The sequence below is a fragment of the Dermacentor albipictus genome, chromosome 1 (assembly GCF_038994185.2).
Source record: "Dermacentor albipictus isolate Rhodes 1998 colony chromosome 1, USDA_Dalb.pri_finalv2, whole genome shotgun sequence".
In the NCBI taxonomy this organism is placed as follows: Eukaryota; Metazoa; Arthropoda; class Arachnida; order Ixodida; family Ixodidae; genus Dermacentor; species Dermacentor albipictus.
Window position 1 is genome coordinate 431,474,922 of NC_091821.1, and position 20,155 is coordinate 431,495,076.

Sequence of the window (20,155 nt, forward strand, 5' to 3'; positions counted from 1 at the left end):
GGTTTACGTTATCGGGCCCCTAGTTAAGAAGACCCATACGCCCATTATCCCAGTACTACAAAGTTTTATAGATTTGTACCGGAACATGCGCATTTTAATTTGGGAACCATGATATGATCATACAGGATTCTGCGCAATGGGCCGTTGGGGCACTTGGTTATCTTTTAAAATAGCGATAAATCAATTAGCCAACAAATAAATCGATTTCATCCTTCGTACTTGGCTGCACATCGTATTCAGGCCTGCGTTTCTGGAAACCGCAAACTCAAAATCACTTCAACACTCACGCGCGCGTCGAATGGCAGGCGGCCTCCGAAGAAGTTGACGTCCAGGCTGTAAGGCACGCTGTCCCTGTCGCCTGGAGACACGTCCATGTAGAGCAGCGCCACCGTGTGGACGGGTGTGTCGTTCCGGAGGCGCATCGCCGCGACGAGTTCCTTCTCGGACGCGAAACCTGCGAAGTTGACCACGCCCAGCTCCGCCATGGCTTCGTGCGTCAGCCTCGCCAGGTACTTGTTGGCCACAGGCGCAAAGTACACCTGCGCGCCAGTGGGCAAAGTTCAGCTTATTAGAACGATATCACAAAAAAATGTCGCGCAGATCCAACGCTATGCGGGAAGTGCTGTCTTTTAAACTATACTATCTTATTTTTTGTTGTGGATACCCGATGGCGCCGCATTTGACGCCTATGTGCCAACTCGTGTCTAGCGCTTTTTGTACGCTTTATTTTTTAGGCCGAACATGAAAGCATCGTCGTTTTGTGCAACTATTAGCCCCGAGAAAGAGGAATGGCGCCCTCTCGCGAGTGACGTCACGGCCAGGACGCCGCTCGCTCCGGCTCGCTCGGCTGCCGCGCGCGCTCGTTCCCTTCGTGTATGCTTGGGGTATAGGTGGCTCGAGCCGTACGTATTGAAGAATAAGTCGGCTTCTTTCAGCTGCAATACCTTAACCACAGTTTCTTCTTCAAAAGCGTGTGAGTCAAGAAACTTTGCGACTTGGATATCGCAAGCTAAGTAGCGTTAAAGGGGCCTACAAGTTTTTGCAATGCATATATGCGCCGTGTCTATCGGTAAATTTTGACTAAAAAGAGAATATCTGCAAATTCAACGCGCGAAGTTGTGTATGATGCTTCGCTAAACACTTAACATTCCTTTAGTATTTAGCTATGAGAGGTATTGCATTTTACGTGGAAGAAAAATTTGGTAATTGGCGTCAACATGTTATCCGATATTAGAAAGACCCTGCCCAGCGAAGCTGTCATCATGATTCCTATTACTCTGTTGTGTTGTTCTATTCAAATATGGTCATTCATTAATGCGTAAAAAATAGTTAGGCGCGCATTTCTTATGAAAATGTTTGCTGCTACTTTCATCCCCCTCTGAAACAGGCCTCCAAAAAACGAATTGCTCATGGCTGCTAACACGACGGCGTGTCATGTAGAGTATCTACATAGTTAATTCACAAACACCATAGTAGCAATCACCTGAGAGAAAAGTTTCGTTGTTTAGATCGACAGCCACTGAATTGAAAGTGATGAAATGTATCATAGTGGCCCTCAGTAGCCTTTATCGACAATATGGCCCACCCCTGATCACGTAACGGTAGCAATCGACTGTCCGTATGGCGAGGCACGCTATGTTCGCGAAACCCATCAGTTCACTTCAACTTCGAATTAAAACCATAAAGCATTTTTTTACAGTGCCAACTGGAATGGCTAAAGTATTCTCGAGCTACTACTACGCAGCTTAGATTCCCTACAAAAGGAAAATTCAAGCACCTTTTGTCTCACCATGTCTCGATCCAGCATTATTTAATTATTCAAACGGATAACTATTCGCTTCGTCGGTACTTAAAAGAGAACCTTGCAGGCTAATTTAAGTTTGCTCCAATCCAATCGCAAACATTCATAAAGAAAGCACCACAAGCCTTGCATATACTTTCACTTGATTTCTGACCCTCCAAAGGGGGAATTTCGATATCTTCAATATGTCCCATACTACTAGTCATTGACGCTTCGACTGCTTTCTGGCTACAGCTAAGTGGTCCAGCAGGCATACTTCACTAAAAAAATTGGGCCGAGCAGCCTGTGTCAGTTTGCCAAACAGATTCGTCATGTATATTCCTTAAGCAACAAGCACCAGTAAATTTCTCAAGTGAGTTTGATGTGATTTGATTTATTAATTTCCGTTTACACACACACATGTACAGAGGAGTGGTAAATAGAGGTGGATGAGGGAAAAAAAGCCGTACAGACGCGGCTTGAGGTAATATCACCCTCTTAGGTACAATATGGCTGCATGGGGTAACACATCAAGCGCCATATAAATTACATCTATATAGTGGCCATAAAACATTGCAGTTATACAATATATGAAAGCACAGTGAAATATTTCCACGATAACAATGCAAAACACACTGCGGCATTGAAATAAATAAATGATATTCACATGGTAACATAGACAAAAAAAGAGGAACATAACATGCATTATTAATCATTAACAAACGCGCTCTAAAGAGGTGAGTTGAACGTGTAGCACGGAAAAGGGAATATATATTGGTACATTCCTATTTGTACTCTGGAAATAGCTGTAAGCCTTCATTAACTTTACTTCAAATTTCCGCTGCTTAAAAAAAATAAACACGTGAAGAACCGCCTAATGTTGACAAGCAGTTAAAGAAGCAAGTGAGGCGTGTAGAATCTAAGCTCCAGTATTAGTTAAGTCACCGTGCTACTGCCGAGCGTTTCTGTGAGGAAATGCAAAAATTCGATATTATACCATGAACTACTCGTCGTGAGCAAACCTGTTTTAGCGGAATAAAATCAACGTAACTGCTGTAGTAGTCATATATAGCCAGCTTTGTGACATACTTGTTGCACCGCGGCAGGTATGGTATCATAACTGGATTCCTATAGGCTATGCTTTTGCGATTGTCTATCCGCGTATGAAAAACCCGCAATGGGCTGGTCTGCGTCGCTTCGGCTGGCACTGTAGCGTTGCCTTCGAGAGCTGCATTGTTGTCTAAGAAATTAGCTCTTTGAATAAATGTTCGCAAAGGAAGACGTCGTAAAAATATATTTGAGACGACCACCATAAGTACACAAGCAGAGAGAACGAGGGCGAACAAACGAAAACACCGCAGAAAGCGCCCGTACAACGCACGAACTGTAGCAGACGACAGGCGCGAGTCCCCTCCCTGACGTCACGCGAGCGGCGCTCGCAGCGCCGCTCGTGTTCGTTCTCGGGGCTAATTGCACGGCTGCAAGTCAGTCATTCGATTGCAGTTCAGCGCAAGCACGACAGGGAGGCGCTGTTCTGCCCGTACAACCAGCTCGGATTCTGAATCTTGCAGATGCAGAATTTATCCTGCGAACGCCCTTTGGACAAACCCGGGGCTGCGCCGAAAGGCACAGCGCCCTAACGCTCCCTTGACAAGTCAAGATGCCGCGCCGCCAGGCAGCGGCGTCCTGTGGAGGAGCATCGGTGAGCGACATGTCCAAACGTGCAAGTTCTAGACAGCCCGGCGCCGTATTTCCTTTCCCCTGGAGGTCACCGCGCGCGGCAATTTCGAAACGGTGGCCAGCGCGGTCGCTGGTTGGACCTCTCGGACGACCGTCGAGTGCTCGCTTTGTATTGGGCCGTTTGAGTGACAATCGTTTCTCGGGGCTTTATAAGCCCCAACTCTGCCGCCTGGAGAACCGGATCCACCGAACCACCGTGAGCAGAGTGCCGCTCTCGAGTGGAGTGAGATGTGTTACGCGTTGGAGTCTCGCCGGACGTCGCCGTGCGGGAACAGCCGCGTTTACTATTAGCTCTCGGCCCCAGAGCCGATCCGATCTTGTCCTGTATAATGACCTGTATATAGTGTATAAAGTTCCTTTTTGTTATTTTCACCGACGCCTGACTCGCTACCAACTAGAGAACTGGCAACGCTCTGCCACGAAACGGGTGACGAGCGCTGCGGGACCTCCTCAAAGTCGCAACAACGCGTGGCTGCTCGTGAACATTGTCGCAAGCGTGCGCCTCGCATTTGCCGCGCATGCTATCGGACCCAATTAAAAAATCGTCATCCGCGCGATCCCGTCACCGTCATGACACCGGTTTTTGTCGAGAACAAAGCCTTTGTTCGACGGTCTTCCCCTAATAAAGGGATGCTAGCGACGTTGGGAACATCGACCAACGTCGACGACGTCTCGTTTTTGACGAAAAAGAAAAAAAAAAACTGACAAAGACATGCTGTCCCCCGAAGGAATCCGTTGCCTTTACCGTGAAGAAAACGGCGCCGATGACGGCTATGTGAATCATGCAACGGCAGGTGCGTAGTATTTTTGCCGCTGATATGGAGCGATACTGAAGGCAGTGCAATGTCACACAGCGTCTCGATGGGCTACCAGGAAAAAAGGTGGGGAAAGTTGGCACGCTCTAACTTTTGCAACTATATTGTTGCTACGCGACGAGACGCACAAGCGAAGCGCCCTATCGTCGATATTTGTACTAGGGAAAAACTTGTAGGGTTCTCGTTCTCCGGTGCTATGTAGACGCTTGTGGCAAAAGGGACAGAGTATCGGGGTGAAGTACCCTGGTGCAGATCCGGCGATCGTACATTTAGCTATTTTCATTGTCGTGTGATCGGGGCTGTCGCGCCACACGCCAGATGTGCGAGGAAACTCCAGGGAGTAATCCTGTAAATCGTTCGCATAAAAAAGTGTGTGTCCACACACGCGCAAGCAAGGATAAAAAAAAAAGAAAGCTATAGACACGAAGTTGTAACTACGAGGACGTCGTTAAGACGAGGTCGTCGCTTTGTATGCGCGCAGTGAAACTAACGAAGTACAAGTTACCCCTTTGGAGGGAGTACCTGCTTGTGATGCATATATATGGTTGCGTTTGCAAACTGTACGATACCCCGATAAGACAGGCACAAACGACAAGGTGCCAGAAGAGTAGACATCCTTTGGTGATGTGCGTGGGAGGCTCTCGAGAATGAGGTTAAACATGGGATAGAACAGTTGAGAGGGCTTATAGAGCGTAGCCAAGGCAATGATGTTGACGCAAGTTGGGGTGAAGGAAGCATACACGACAGTGTAATATAACTTGAGAGACGCGTAATTTTTTTTGTGCGTGCAACGACGTAGTTTCATGCAAAAATTACTGGAGAAAATTCTTGCGTTGCAGTTGTTCCATCATCCTTGTGAATGATGGTTAGCGTATGGGTTTGCATGATCTTCGTGCTTTCTGCTACAGACGTTATTCTGGCTTTGCACATTTTGCTTTATTTTTTTTAGCTGAAGTCGAATAAATGGCGGGCATGACTTGTTTCCGGCTTTTGAAATTTATTCCAACACTTTCCGCCAGAAGAAACATAGCCTTCGAGATCGGGTCCTCTTCCTCAGAGGGAGCCGTCGTGGCAGGGTTCGTATTCTGAAACGTTCGCCTTCTGCGAAACTATCGTCTTGGCCACTCCTCCGCCAAAGGCGCGCGCTGATTGACGGTTTTAGCAAACCCGAAAAATAAGCAGCGCGATCTAGCAGTTACCCGCCGTGGTTGCTCAGTGGCTATGGTGTTGGGCTGCTGAGCACGAGGTCGCGGGATCGAATCCCGGCCACGGCGGCCGCATTTCGATGGGGGCGAGATGCGAAAACACCCGTGTGCTTAGATTTAGGTGCACGTTAAAGAACCCCAGGTGGTCAAAATTTCCGGAGTCCTCCACTACGGCGTGCCTCATAATCAGAAAGTGGTTTTGGCACGTAAAACCCCAAATATTATTATTATTATCTAGCAGTTTTGGCCTACGTCATCCTAACGTCATAGGGTCGATGGGTGCTCTCGACATATATTGAATAAACGAACATGTCTTCTGGCGTCTTTTGGCGCTTGGTTGGTGGTGGAGTGTAGTAGAGATAAGATGGTGGTAGCTTATAGTAGCCTTTTTGTTGGAGTCTCACACGCGTTGTTTCGCGGCGATATTTGTTGATTCGTTCAAAATAAAACATTTCACTCTTCCTTATTCTACTTATTTTACACAAAGCGGCCGTAACCAACTGTAGTCAGTGGGCAGAAACCGTACTGGGGCCACTACGCTCAAGAACAACATACCTGAGCCGCTTTGCACTCGCACGGTGTGCTCTCTCATGCATGCGATGTGAAGTGTTCGACAGCGCGTGTTGATGGTGCACGCTGACGTCACGGGTAAGCAGTCGCTTGATTTATTGAACGTGACTATCGCGGCGGCGAAACTATCGCGGAAGGCGAATGTTTCAGAATACGGCCCCAGGAGCGAGTTGATTTGAACGCCACCTACTTGTCTAAATATTGAAGCCATGCTATTCTTGAACACGGCGAAGGGAACGAGATTCTGCGCATATGTATGAAGTCACTGGGAATTGTGGCATTCAAAACGCAATATTTTGTTGAACATGATCAGTCTGAAAAGTCACAAAGCCGCTTGAAGCCACATGTACGAAGTTTAGGCAAATTTCTATTAACACTTCTTTCCGTAGTGGCGGAGCCATCAGATTGCGGCTTCCCTAGACACGATCGCTATAGTTCCCTACAGCAATTTTTGTAATTAAAATAAAAGCTGTGGCCTACAACGCATTTAAACTCGCACAGAATACGAAGGGGCCTCCCACCTGAGTGACCTGCGCCATGTCGCGCTGCGTGTTCCAATACGAGTAGGTGTGGATGGGCCGGAAGTGGGTGTCTCCCCTGCGCAGGAGCGGCTCGCGCACCACGGCGTCCTCCTGGATGCCCAGCAGCAGCACCACCATCAGCACAATCTCGAGCAGCGTGGTCATGTAGTGGCGCACCAGCCGCTTCAGGTAGATGCTCTTCCACAGCATCATCAGAAGCTGCCGCCAGGGGGACGCGCCACGGTAGAGCCCTGGTGTTCCCAAGGCCGAATCGTCTTTGGCAACCGCTTCAGCGGCAGCCCCTTTCGGTACGCCAACCGCGGCATCTGCAGGGGCTGGCAGGAAAGACGCTCAGTGAAGGCAAGCCATAGGAGACAGATTAGTAAACTCGTTCGCTCTTTCGTGTGCTCCATCACCAAACTGCCTTTCACTGCAGGCGATTTTCCAAAATCCCCTCAGTAGAATTTTTACACCACGATTACAATAACGTTTCACTCGTGTCTTGTGTCATTGTGCCCGACCTTTCGTGCCCCGAACGACACCTGAATGGAATAAATGCTACACTGAAGTACATATCGCGTCCCTTGGTTCCTTTCGTAGCTGTCGCATTATTTTTCGGTCGCGAATACGAGCAGCGCGAGGAATCTCTCTAGTCCTCGCAGCGTTTCCTGCTACACGTCAAATGGTGTGTAGGAGAACTACTTTCTTATAGGGCACGCTTGTGACACAGAGGCGTTATCAACGCTTATCGTTGACGACATGCAAAATATGTATATCAAAGGTACACACCTGCTCAAGTATCGAATGAAGATATTTTCGTACATGACCTCAATAGTTGTCTGCGGTTGGAGGCATCAGAGATGCGATCACATTTGGAGATAAGAGACTAAGGGATCGAAGGTTTCTATAACTCCTATCGTGTGTTAGAGTGTTGAGGGGCTCGCTCTATCAAGGAAGTTTTTTTTGTAACCTTTCTGGCATTATCAAACCTTCCGGTCTCACCTTCCCCAAGTTCCGAGACACGTGACAGGTCGCCTATTTAACGCAGTAGCATTGAGTGACGTTCCGAGCGACATTTGAAAATTGAGCGAAATATTCGCACGGAGAGAGATAACTCTTAGTCGAACTGTCTAGGAAGTCATGCGGTTCATATCGATTGCGTACGCCGAGACGCCTATTTCTTACCTGGCGGCGAAGCGTCATTCTACGCTATGGTGTCGTGAAATCACCTCCACAAAACAAAGCCGTATTGGATGTGCTAACGGATTTGCTAAACACGGCGCATTCTCAAGCATGGCGACTCTGTGGACGCTCACTCACCTTGGGTTGGCTGCGGAGCAGTTGCAGCTGCTGCAGAGGAACCTACGGGCATCTTCTACGTCCGGTCGAGCGTTCTAGAATGAGCGCGTGAAGCAGCCCGTGAACGGTCCACGAGCGTATATTTCTTTCTCTTCTGCGACGGCACGTTGCCTCGAGCGTTGGTCTTGATACCCAGCTTTTGATTTTTGAAAACGAAGTTAAAAACTTGACGGACGCTTAAGCTTCGCCTTTAAGAGTGGAACGCAATAGGATTCAGAGATCCCTGACTGCCTCTCACGTTTCCGGACAACTGCAGCTTATGTAACCATTATGTTTAGCTGGAAACCACGGCGGCGAGAGCTATGCACGAAGGCTCCTGGTAGAAACATGACATCTTCCACGGGCATCTTCCATGGCATCTTCCAGTGCACATTTTCACGCAAAAAAGCACCTCATTTTCACGTTTCTGTTATTGTTTCGTGCTTTTAATGTTGCAGTCTGCGAAGATTTACCATAAAAGTCATGCGCTGTCGTTGTTTTGTTTCGTGGCATTAATTTTTCGACTGTCATTCTCAAAATTCCGAGGAATAACTTTGTCAAGATTGTAAGACAAGGTATGAGCAACTTTAGCGATAGATGGAATGGTGTGGCGATATAACCCGCATATACCGCATTGTCATATAGCATGGCATGGCATATAGATATACCTAAATATCTACAGAAGCTTTCTGCAACAGGGGGCCCCTAATGGTTCCGCTTTAATATTCGGGATTGTGAAGCGGCAAATGTTGCGCAGCGCGTCAATAAAAAAATTAATGGGTTGCATCCATGCTTTAGGGATTGGTGATTTTATTACGAGTGGCAATCTACATTGTGATTGTTGTGTAAATAATATCTTTTACGTGATGATTACTATGAAAAGTGGTACATATCCAGTGCCACATACATATTGACCTAAGTTGGCGTCATAAAGACTTGTTGAAAATCGGCACATACACAGTGGTAAGTGCCCTGCCATCCAAAATTGGCGTGAAAGACGGTCATTGAAGAGCGGCACCTAAACATTGACACATTCCGAGTGACCCAAGTTGGTGTCGAAGAGGCTCATTGAAGAGCAGCGCATAGCCGGTGTGGCATACCGAGTGAACCAAGTCAACCGACGGTTGGTTCTGAACCCGCATCAGTACAGCAACCCACTGCTTTACCAAATTCACGATGGTCAAACTTCGCGGGAAAGAGGTAAGGTGCAGACATGCATAGATACCTACCACAAACTGAGTGAAAAGATATATATATATATATATATATATATATATATATATATATATATATATATATATATATATATATATATATATATATATATATATATATATATATATATATATATATATATATATATATATATATATATATATATGGTTCATTCCATCTCAAGTGTACTCGGTGTTTTATCGACCCTCTGCGATTCTGCTGAAAAAAATCATACTGTTTTACCTCAAAGTGCGAAGTAATTATTCAAGCAATTTTTCTTGAAAAAAAAAATTTCTAATGCCCTGAGGACGTTTTGAAGATTGCGCACACAAGTGAAACTGTGCCAGGTAGAAAAATTTCTACAAAGTTATTGCTTTGACCTGTTACTGCGAATATTTTTTGAAATAGTCGCCAGACGGTGCTCTTTCGTGACTATTGTCGTTTATTACTTTTTGTTGTAATTTACATAATTTTTAGCCGTAAGGAAAAGTCGACAATTGCCCCTTTTTAAATATTTTTTATAAAAGAAAGTAACGTTTCCACGACGAATATATTGACAATAGGGGCTTGGTATGTGCGTATACTAGATGATAAAAATATTCGTATAAGTAATAAAGCCTAAGCTTTTGCTTAATGTCATGGTAAAAATGAAAAAAATTACGTTCTGACTCAATTTGTGGCTTCATTTTCGCTATGTAGCGTTCCAAGTAAAAATATGGCATAGTCGGCATCGGATAGTATGCTTTGCTGTCTATCTATGTACAAAGATTCAAAAGATTAAATTTTGTTTTAAGCGAGAAAAAAATTTTTGAACTGCACAATCACAAGGTTGCGCGGAGCATCTCTTTGCTTCGCCTTCACTGCATAGCACGTCGGCCGGTGTTTCAGTCTCGCTCATTTTACGCGCTTCTTCTTTTTCTTTTTGAAGACGAGTTCTTTTTTGGCGACTTCAGGTTGATTTGCGGTTCGTGGGGACTGAGTTTCTGGCCATTGTCATCTTGTAAGATTATATAATTGCAGGCCTTCTAGTGCACGTAGGACAAGAAATAGGCGTCTGAGTTAAGCTTGGAACGAAAAAGATGCAGAAAGTTAGTGTGCTAATATATACGGAGAAGTTATAACGCGTAATTCTTAAAAAATACGGCGAAATAAATTCGATCAACATGCCACCAGTCACTAAAAACGCGCCAGAACAGGAACCAGAACTGTGGCTTTATTCAACGAACAGGCGATTTGTGGCGTTCTGCTAAACCTAAAACAACAAAAAAGGCCACTGGCCGGCTTGATACCTAGAATGTCTGCGAAGCGGCCTTAAATGTCTGGTTGGAACACGTATTCGTATCGTAAACGCGTCCCGCGATGCCACCCACCGAGGCTGGGAAAGCGACGTCAAGACGACGGGAGGAGCGTGCATTACGAGCAGACGATAGGTGTGTCGTCTGTTACTGCTCCGCTTTATCCCAGGCAAAGCTACAGCTGTCACAGAAGCAAACCGGCGTTCATGTTTACAGTTTCTTTCCGATGATCGAGATGTGAAGAAAATGTATCAAGTCGACAGACTGGACGACAGTTTTGGTGCGTCTTCAGCTTCTGGGAATTCACGTACATGGATTTGCGTAATAATTCATGCCACGTTTAAACTACACGATGTCTCTAGTTCATGTATTTCCTCTCCAGGACAAGGGGTGATTTTAACGCCATTGTGTTGCCGGATGCACATAAAAATTCTAGCCTTACATTCGTAGGAGGAAGAAAAAACGGGGCCGTAAAGTTGAATTGCGTTTCTTGCTCTTTTTGCGTGGCACAGGTGGCTTATAAAGCCACAGTACTGGTTCCTGTTCTGGCGCGTTTTTAGTGACTGGTGGCAGGTTGATCGAATTTATTTCGCCGTATTTTTTAAGAATTACGCGTTATAACTTCTCCGTATATATTAGCACACTAACGTTCTGCATCTTTTTCGTTCCAAGCTTAACTCAGACGCCTATTTCTTGTCCTACGTGCACTAGAAGGCCTGCAATTATATAATCTTACAAGATGACAATGGCCAGAAACTCAGTCCCCACGAACCGCAAATCAACCTGAAGTCGCCAAAAAAGACCTCGTCTTCAAAAAGAAAAAGAATAAGCGCGTAAAATGAGCGAGACTGAAACACCGGCCGACGTGCTATGCAGTGAAGGCGAAGCAAAGAGATGCTCCGCGCAACCTTGTGACTGTGCAGTTCAAAAATTTTTTTCTCGCTTAAAACAAAATTTAATCTTTTGAATCTTTGTACATAGATAGACAGCAAAGCATACTATCCGATGCCGACTATGCCATATTTTTACTTGGAACGCTACATTGCGAAAATGAAGCCACAAATTGAATCAAAACGTAATTTTTTTCATATTTACCATGACATTAAGCAAAAGCTTAGGCTTTATTTCTTATACGAATATTTTTATCATCTAGTATACACACATACCAAGCCCCTATTGTCAATATATTCCTCGTGGAAACGTTACTTTCCTTTATAAAAAATATTTAAAAAGGGGCAATTGTCGACTTTTCCTTACGGCTAAAAATTATGTAAATTAAAACAAAAAGTAATAAACGACAATAGTCACGAAAGAGCACCGTCTGGCGACTATTTCAAAAAATATTCGCAGTAACAGGTCAAAGCAATAACTTTGTAGAAATTTTTCTACCTGGAACAGTTTCACTTCTGTGCGCAATCTTCAAAGCGTCCTCAGGGCATTAGAAATTTTTTTTTTCAAGAAAAATCGCTTGAATAATTACTTCGCACTTTGAGGTAAAACAGTATGATTTTTTTTCAGCAGAATCGCAGAGGGTCGATAAAACACCGAGTACACTTGAGATGGAATGACCCATATATATATATATATATATATAAGGGGAAGGAAGGCAGGGATGCTAACCAGTCAAGAGTCCGGTTGGCTACCCAGCGCTGGGGGAAGGGAGTTGGGGAATAGGAAAAAGAGAGAGAAAAAGATAGATGGAGGCACAGAGACGTCTGCGAAAAGCATTACAGAGTCAAAGGCGCTCGCACAAGTCAAACGTTCTCAGAAAGCAGACGAGGTACTTTAGTGCCTGCTGAGCCGATTATCAGTAAGGACGGTGTTCTAATATTGTCTATTCACTCAGCAGACGGCCATCTAGTTTCCTGAATGCATAGGTCCTAGATTGTCTTTGTGCTTCAAACTGAGTACTGTGGCACAATAGGTGGTTAATGCTCTTCTCGCAGTCGCAGACATCACATGTAGGCCTGTCAGCGATTCCAATGAGTGCTGAATAAGCTTTCGCGAAGGCAACTCCCGAGGCCACAACCGACACAGAAGAGACGCTTCGCGTCGGGGCAGCCCGACCGGAGGTCTGAGTTGCAGCGAAGGGTTGAGCCTTGTAGGGTTTGGAGGACGGACTTCGCGGATGAAAACCCAAACTTGGGAGGGATTTATTCTACATATTATACAGGGAGGTGAGCGTCAAGTACCAGACGTACAGTCATTACGGGCCGGCAGCAACTCGGACGCTGCGGCCCGCGGCAAGAAGTTCGAGAGAGGTGAATCAGGGAATCAGGGCATGTCCCAGAATCCTCAGGTCTCTCTGGAAGGCTTCTTATAAACCCTTCGAGCACTGCAAGTCACGTCATGTTTGACCAATGGGAGAGTCCACTCCGATGACGCCACTTTCAGCCAATGGTAGGCGCCCGTGTCGTGGTGTCACACCTGGCGGCTTGCTGCGGTCTTGCCTCGCAGACTGGCAATGCACCTCGAACAATGAGAAGGGGAGGGCTGCACCTGCTTCATTGTTGGATGCCCACCTGCTAATCCCGGCGGCGCACGAACTTGTTGGCACGTAAACTTGTTGCCTTAAACTTGTTTGCTCGGCCGCTTCTCTGGAATGCGCTTTCCTGCTTCTGCATTCCTCAATTAGCTGTGCTGCAATCCGATGTGGTCTGGGGAACTCGAAGTAATCGCAGGAACCAGCTCCATATCTAACAGCTCGTCCTCGCCCCGGTTGTTCTGAATGGCCGGTGAACTCAATTCGCTGGCCATGAGGAACGTTGATAGAAGCTGCAGGGTACTGGGGTCGAGCCACGTTTGACGAACTTCGGGATCCTTGGCCCTGGAGAACAAACGTCAAACAAACAAAACAACACAGCGCTGCCCCACGTGTAAGCGCAGGCTCTTCGCCTCTGACTCGCCAGGCTATTACTGAGTCAAAATCAACCCTGATCTTTTAGTTCCCCAATTTCGACAACAGTTCCAACCACCCTTCCAAACAGCTATCCATTTCTCCTCGATTGCCGACAAGACCAGAGTACTATTGTTGTTGCAAAACAAAAGGGTCGTTGACGATGCAAACAACAAATGAAAACAGCCGAACATAACATAAGTGGCCTAACTACACGAACAGCATGTTTCCAATCTATCGCAGTGGCGTACTTATCGCAAGTAATGGTGCCACTGAACAATCTGGTCAACCTCACAAGTACGTAATCACAAGCGCACTAGCCTTGTGGTCACTAAACAAAACGCGTACTTGCGTTGTAGGCAAACTTTTCACTTACGCTTACTCACGTTTTTTCCCTGAAGGTCCTACAGGACACGTGACGTAAACGAACAATTAAACTTGCGGGACTTACACACTCCGCAGAACTCTTAAAATAATGCGTCTTCTACTAACTCTTTCCACGCACGTTCACTAAAGAAGTCAGAATACGGCTGCCAGAGCAACCCAGTCCTAAATCTGCTCCCTTCCGTCCACACAGGACACGCGCTAATGGAACTAAGAACGCTTCTCAGTGCAAATCATGCACTCACTGAAAACCTACGCGCTTAACCTTACAAAATTCAAAAACACTTAAAGAAGGTTCAATAACACACACGCGCGTTACGATAGGCCTTTCAACAATAACCTTGACCCTCAGGTTACTCACACACACACACATAAAAAAGCCTGTCTACTTATTAATGAGCATCTCGCGAGACTACATGTTTACATAAACCTCATCTTTCAAATCACGGAGCTTCTCAAACGAAAACACAAACAAAGCGCAAACCTTACACATTGAAAGAAATCCTAGTCTCAAATCGCGAAAACTTTCCGATGCTCAAAAATAAAACAAAATAAGACACTCCATTTCTACGGAAGGGCTCTTCGCCTCCCTTGCCAAACGCTTATGTCTGACTCATACTCTGAGCCGTCCTCGCTGTGGTCGCGGCTTGAAAGCTACTCTGGCTGCCGAGAGACAACAAAAGGGCTGACTAACTAAAAGCTCCCCCAAGACGTTACGGTCTACTGCCAATTTGCGTCCCCGCGCCCCGCTTTCAACACGAACTCGATTGACCGCGTCGCTACTCCCCACCTGGTCTCGTCCTGCCACCTTGCGTTTCTTCGAACTGCACGCTGAGCTTTGAAAAGAACTACGGAACGACGAGGAGATTAACTGCCCCGTGCCCTTTGTCCGCGTCCGCGCAGAACATTCTTCGCGGTCCCCTTTTGACCTGTGGCTCGAACGTTCTGGATGCGTCAACATCGTCCTAGACGACCGCACCTTCTTCCTCGCGCCCTGCCCTTTTGGGTTTCTCGCCATCTTTGGCGGCGCTACATTAATTACCGCGCTCCTATCTTTAGGGCGCTTCTTCCTGCGGCGCTTTCTCTTCGCACTCGCTTTCATGTCGCCTTCTCGTGCCTCGTGCTGGCCGGTACACATTTCGTCGGCCCGGATCGGTCTCTTACCCGCACAGTCTGAGTGATTTACATTTAAATCAACACTCTCTCTGCCTCGACTGGCGGACAGCTCAACCGACTCTGGCACAATGCAGCAGGCTTTACTCGAGTAAGACAACTCGCACTCTTGCGAACTGCCCTCTGCTACATTGCCCAGCTCACGCTGTGCATCGGCACACAGCCCGTCGGTATCGATCGCTGTCTCACGCGCACAGTCCGAATGATTAATCACTGAATCATCCCTATCTAGGCTATCTAGACTGGCGGAGAGCCGCACCGATCCCTGAACAATGCAGTTGTTCTCTCGTGAGCTACGGAGCTCGCCACCCCGAGAGCTATTCTCAACTGCATCGTCCAGCCCGCACTTCACTTCTGCACGCACATCTGGCTCTACATGGGTGCTCGCTTCTGTCTGGTCAGCCGTACCCTTTTCTTCGCTAGCAACCTCGCTAACCTTACTAGCGACGCACACACGCGGTGACTGTGCCAATTTGTTCGCAGCTGGCCTAGCTGTCTCCACAGTCATCTGTTGGCACAGCACCTCGTCGCTCTCACTCTGGCCTTTAACGGCCTCTATTGCCACTAAGGCATCGTTAGCAGCTAGCCTTTTCCCTTCACTTATGAATCTGCAGCCAATCTCACAGGCACTACTCTTTTCGTCGGCTTCTGGCGAAAATCTGCTAGATGCTTCCTCATTCTTTCGCTCTGTACTACCTACAGAATTCTCAGACAGCCGTTGTCTCTGTGCCAATAACTGATCACAATACTGTATCTCTTTGATCAGTGCTGCCTTCTCTCTCTCATACTTTTCCTCTCGCTCACGTTCGCGTTCATTCTCACGTCCGTGACGCTCACACCTAAGAGTAAGTTCTTGAAGCTCCTGCTTCCGTTCATTCTCGCGTTCTTCACGCTGACGCTCACTCCTAAGTTCTCGACGCTCTCGCAAACGTACACGACGCACACGCTCCCGTGGCTCCTGTATCACTTCCCAAGCAAGCTCAATGCTTTTCTCATCATTGCCACTATCATTAATCGCCTTTATGATAGCTGGCGTTTCCATCCGTTCGTCCGCCTCAACTCCCAAATCGTCGCACACCAACAACAAATCCAACCTCGTCAACCTTCTAAGATCCATGGCAGCTGCCCCGACAGGTGGTTAGAACTGTTTTCCTTAATTAATTTGTGCAAACACACAATGCAACAAACTCCCGATTCCCAGAACTATCAAAATTGAACACACAACCTTTGAGTCTGGCGAATCATAAGGAAAAAAACCACGCGCTCACTTACGGTTGCAGCACCCTGCCATCCGGTTCATCTGTCCGCTGTTCCCGGTTCCTTCCGGACTCCCTGGGTCGAAGGCTCGCTCCTTCTTCGATACTCCCAGTCTCTTCGGACCTCTTTCGACGAAGGCTCTCTCTTCTTCGCTCTTCCCGGTTCCTTAGGGTCTCTCTCGACGAAGGTTGATCCGTAGCGTTGCCACCAGCTGATGCATTCGGAGGCGATCCTACCGCTGCCAACCAGATGTAGGGGTTGGAGTACGGGACTTCGGGATGAAAACCCAAAACTTGGGAGGATTTATTCTACATTATGTACAAGGAGGGGAGCGTCAATTAACAGACGTACCGTCATTACGGGCCGGCAGCAACTCGGACGCTGCGGCCCGCGGCAAGAAGTTCGAGAGAGGTGAATCAGGGAATCAGGGCATGTCCCAGAATCCTCAGGTCTCTCTGGAAGGCTTCTTATAAACCCTTCGAGCACTGCAAGTCACGTCATGTTTGACCAATGGGAGAGTCCACTCCGATGACGCCACTTTCAGCCAATGGTAGGCGCCCGTGTCGTGGTGTCACACCTGGCGGCTTGCTGCGGTCTTGCCTCGCAGACTGGCAATGCACCTCGAACAATGAGAAGGGGAGGGCTGCACCTGCTTCATTGTCGGATGCCCACCTGCTAATCCCGGCGGCGCACGAACTTGTTGGCACGTAAACTTGTTGCCTTAAACTTGTTTGCTCGGCCGCTTCTCTGGAATGCGCTTTCCTGCTTCTGCATTCCTCAATTAGCTGTGCTGCAATCCGATGTGGTCTGGGGAACTCGAAGTAATCGCAGGAACCAGCTCCATATCTAACAGCCTGTGCAGTTTGGTGCGGCTTGTCTGTGTGGTGTTCCACTCAGCTAACGAGAGTGTGCGTGCTAGAACGCAAAGCGGTCTCGCAACGTCGATCATTGAGAGAGGAATGAGGACGCAGCGGTCTTCATGGTTTGTCGTCCGAGCTGCCTTATCTGCGTAATCATTTGCTATGATATGCGGGACTCTTCGTCCTGCATGCACTTGGGCGAGACATATGCGATACACAATATGTTGTTCCTCTTTGTTGCTCCATGTGTGACTTGTTTGTGTTTTATTCGATCTATTGTGCTGGTCACTGTCTACGCTATATTGAGTCATTATGTTTCACTCTAGCATCTACCTATTGTACAGTCGCCCAAATCTTTAACTGGTGTGCGGGAGCGGCGACTTTTCCGGGCGTCAGCGCCGTATGACGCGGCGAGGCTGGAAACAGCCTAGTAGACGATGGGCCCAGCTGAGCGCGCTTTGTCCGCATGCGCTTAGCCTCAGACTGTTTCCAGCCTCGCCCCGTCAAACGGCTCTGACGCACGGAAAAGTCGCCGCTCCCGCACACCAGTTAAAGATTTGGGCGACTGTACCTCATGCCACCCGCTGAAGTGCTGCGTTAATCGTGCCCGAGTGCACAGGGGAACCTTGTGAAGTAACGCAATGTTTTATTCTCTGTGGGGCAAAACCACTAAGAAGGCGTACCTTCTTGAGCCATATCGTTTTCTACGGGCCACCGCATTGCCACGCTGAGTGGTTCTAAACGCGAAGCGCGTCACCTGCGAGTTTTGGTAGCGTGGCGTTTGCGAGCCACTTCGGCATCCGAATGTAGCGAAACGCGCCGCCAGCTGCTCAGAGGCCGCCACCCCACGACGAACCTTCGCTTCATCGTGCCGCAGCGTTGAGGAAAAAAAATGGAGGATGCTTAAGCTTTGCCCTTAAGAGTGGAATGCGACAGCATTCAAATATCCCTGACTGTTTCTCACACTTCCCGGCAAATGCAGATTATGTAACCGTAATGTATACCGGGAAACACTGGCGGTGAACGCTATGCACGAAGGCGAACGGGCGAGATTCGTGGCAGAAACGCGGCCTCTTGCGTGGGCCGCGGACGCGCGGAGGCGAGCGCCATCTGGACGGTGTTGTTGCAAGGGACCGAGCGCAGCGCACCGCTGTATGAATGGTAGAAATGCTGTAAACAAGGTTTCCCGTACAAAAATGAGTGTTGATTAACCATTGATATATTGTTGGGGAATTGTTGAAACAACTGACTTCAACAAATTTTCAAGAGCAATTGAGTTCACTCAACTTTTGCACAACAATTTTACCGTTGAGTGTTCTCAATAAACAATTTATTGGGTAATTTGTGTTGATTTTTCTAGTTGTTCTTTTGTTGTGTAGCAGTTGAGTCCAGTATACAATAATTAGGACTCGGATATGAAGACATTTCAAACATGTTTTGCGATGCGTTCCAACCTCATTCCTGTCACTTTGCGGCAGGTAGGTTCTTCTTTCGCCTCGCTTTCATTAATAGAAAATTATGTGTGACCGATGGGGTGGAATCGAACGTCGGCCGTCGAGCCCGGTACTCTAACCAATAGGCCACGAGCGCGCGCATACTCCTCTCATTCGAAAGCCAGTAAGCTCTGAAATGCTTGGCGTGTACGCCGCGTGCCACTTCCTGGTGCTGTCGCTACAGCTGGCGCTTTGAAGCGCCTATCTCCGGGACCGCCCCACTTTCGTAGCCATTTTCGCTACGTAGAAACTGCAACGTTAGACTAGATACATCGCCGCCCAAGTTCATAACGATTTATTTCTTCGCCGGTGTACAAATGCCATCGTCGTTTTAACATACACTAGATGACATAACCATTGGTACGATCCGAAATGAGCACGTTTCGGGGAGCAGAAGAATGCGAAATTCACTTGCAAACACGGTGACTACGCGCACGTGGAGTACCCCAAAAGTAGACACGGCGGCAGCGCGGCCGGCGATAAGACAGGTGCCGAGAGGCGACGACCCTACCTTCGAGCATCGGACGCACTGTGGGAACCGTAGGATGCAAGCGCGCACACGCTACAAACATACACGGGTGAGGTCTTCGAATTTCCTGCGACGTACCCTCTGTCCGTAAAGCAAATATAGTTTTTGTCCAATGTCCGTGGTACTAGAGATCAAAGAATGAACGCGCTTTGAGATCGCAGCGCGCAGCCGCTATAACCATTGACTTCAAAGAGCTTCAGATTCAGCAACAGCCGCAACAGTATCACAGCTAATCGTTGTATCTGCGGCTGCTCCCGTTTCTCGCCTTGCAAGCAGCACGCGATTTATGTGAGCCTCGCCGAACGGTCGTCCTCTCCCAAGCCTGCAGGTCTCGTATGTTCAGTTAAGAACTCCAAAGGGAAATCAAAGAAATACAGGTAACGGACTCTTATTGTACCTTACTTGTCACCTTGTCATCTGCAAAAACGCTACAAACTATTTTAGAAGCTTCATTTTTGTAAAAATAGCAAAACTAGTAGTAATTTTTATTTTTAGGTGGCGCGACATACGTTAAGGTAGAGTTCGGGTGTGTATGTGTGCGCGCAAACGGGCGCACCGAGCTTCGTTTTGCGTACACTTTTGCAACAGTACACATGGTTACCGCTAGTTTCGTAGTCGCATTTTTAGTCGTAGTATTTATTGTTTGCGCTATAAATTAGGTAGTTCTTAATAATTTATGAAGGTTAGTAGATAAAAAATTATTGCTAATTAATTAGTGGTTCTAAAGTGCCATTTTTTGTGTTTGAAAGGTTTTTATAACTTAATACGATAGTGAAGTCATGTGAAGCTGTGAACGGCTTTCGGACTCAGTTATTCGGTTGCAGTTGTGCGGTGGTTTACGCCTCGTGCTTCTTGATGAAAGTATTTTCTTTTCGGACACAATGATGCACATTTTAGTGAAATGCTTTAACGACGATAAGTGGGACGTTTATCCGGTGAAGTGGTTGGCTCACCCAACAACTAGTCTTCTACTGATGTGCGAGCCTGACGGTTTTGATGAGTTGCGCGGCAGAGGCCATGATGCTTGTTGGAGAGAAGGCACCCCGAAACAGTCGCAGCCGCACTTCTGAAGATAGGTAAGTAA

At 47.3% G+C, this 20,155-nt stretch overlaps 2 protein-coding genes across 2 annotated transcripts in view; one reads left to right on the forward strand and one right to left on the reverse strand.

The window, feature by feature from the left end:
• The window catches only part of LOC135908470 (phospholipid-transporting ATPase ABCA3-like), an 84,585-nt gene extending 76,517 nt beyond the window's left edge, over positions 1–8,068 (reverse strand). The window contains exons 1-3 of the mRNA XM_065440248.2: positions 7,952–8,068; positions 6,632–6,966; positions 288–539 (exon numbers count right to left, since the gene is read on the reverse strand). Coding sequence (XP_065296320.1) covers positions 288–539; positions 6,632–6,966; positions 7,952–8,003 — 639 coding nt within the window. The 5' untranslated portion in view covers positions 8,004–8,068. The remainder of the gene's footprint in view (positions 1–287; positions 540–6,631; positions 6,967–7,951) is intronic.
• The window catches only part of LOC135908476 (cholinesterase-like), a 281,744-nt gene that overhangs the window by 26,387 nt on the left and 235,202 nt on the right, over positions 1–20,155 (forward strand). The gene's annotated exons all lie outside the window — the stretch shown is intronic.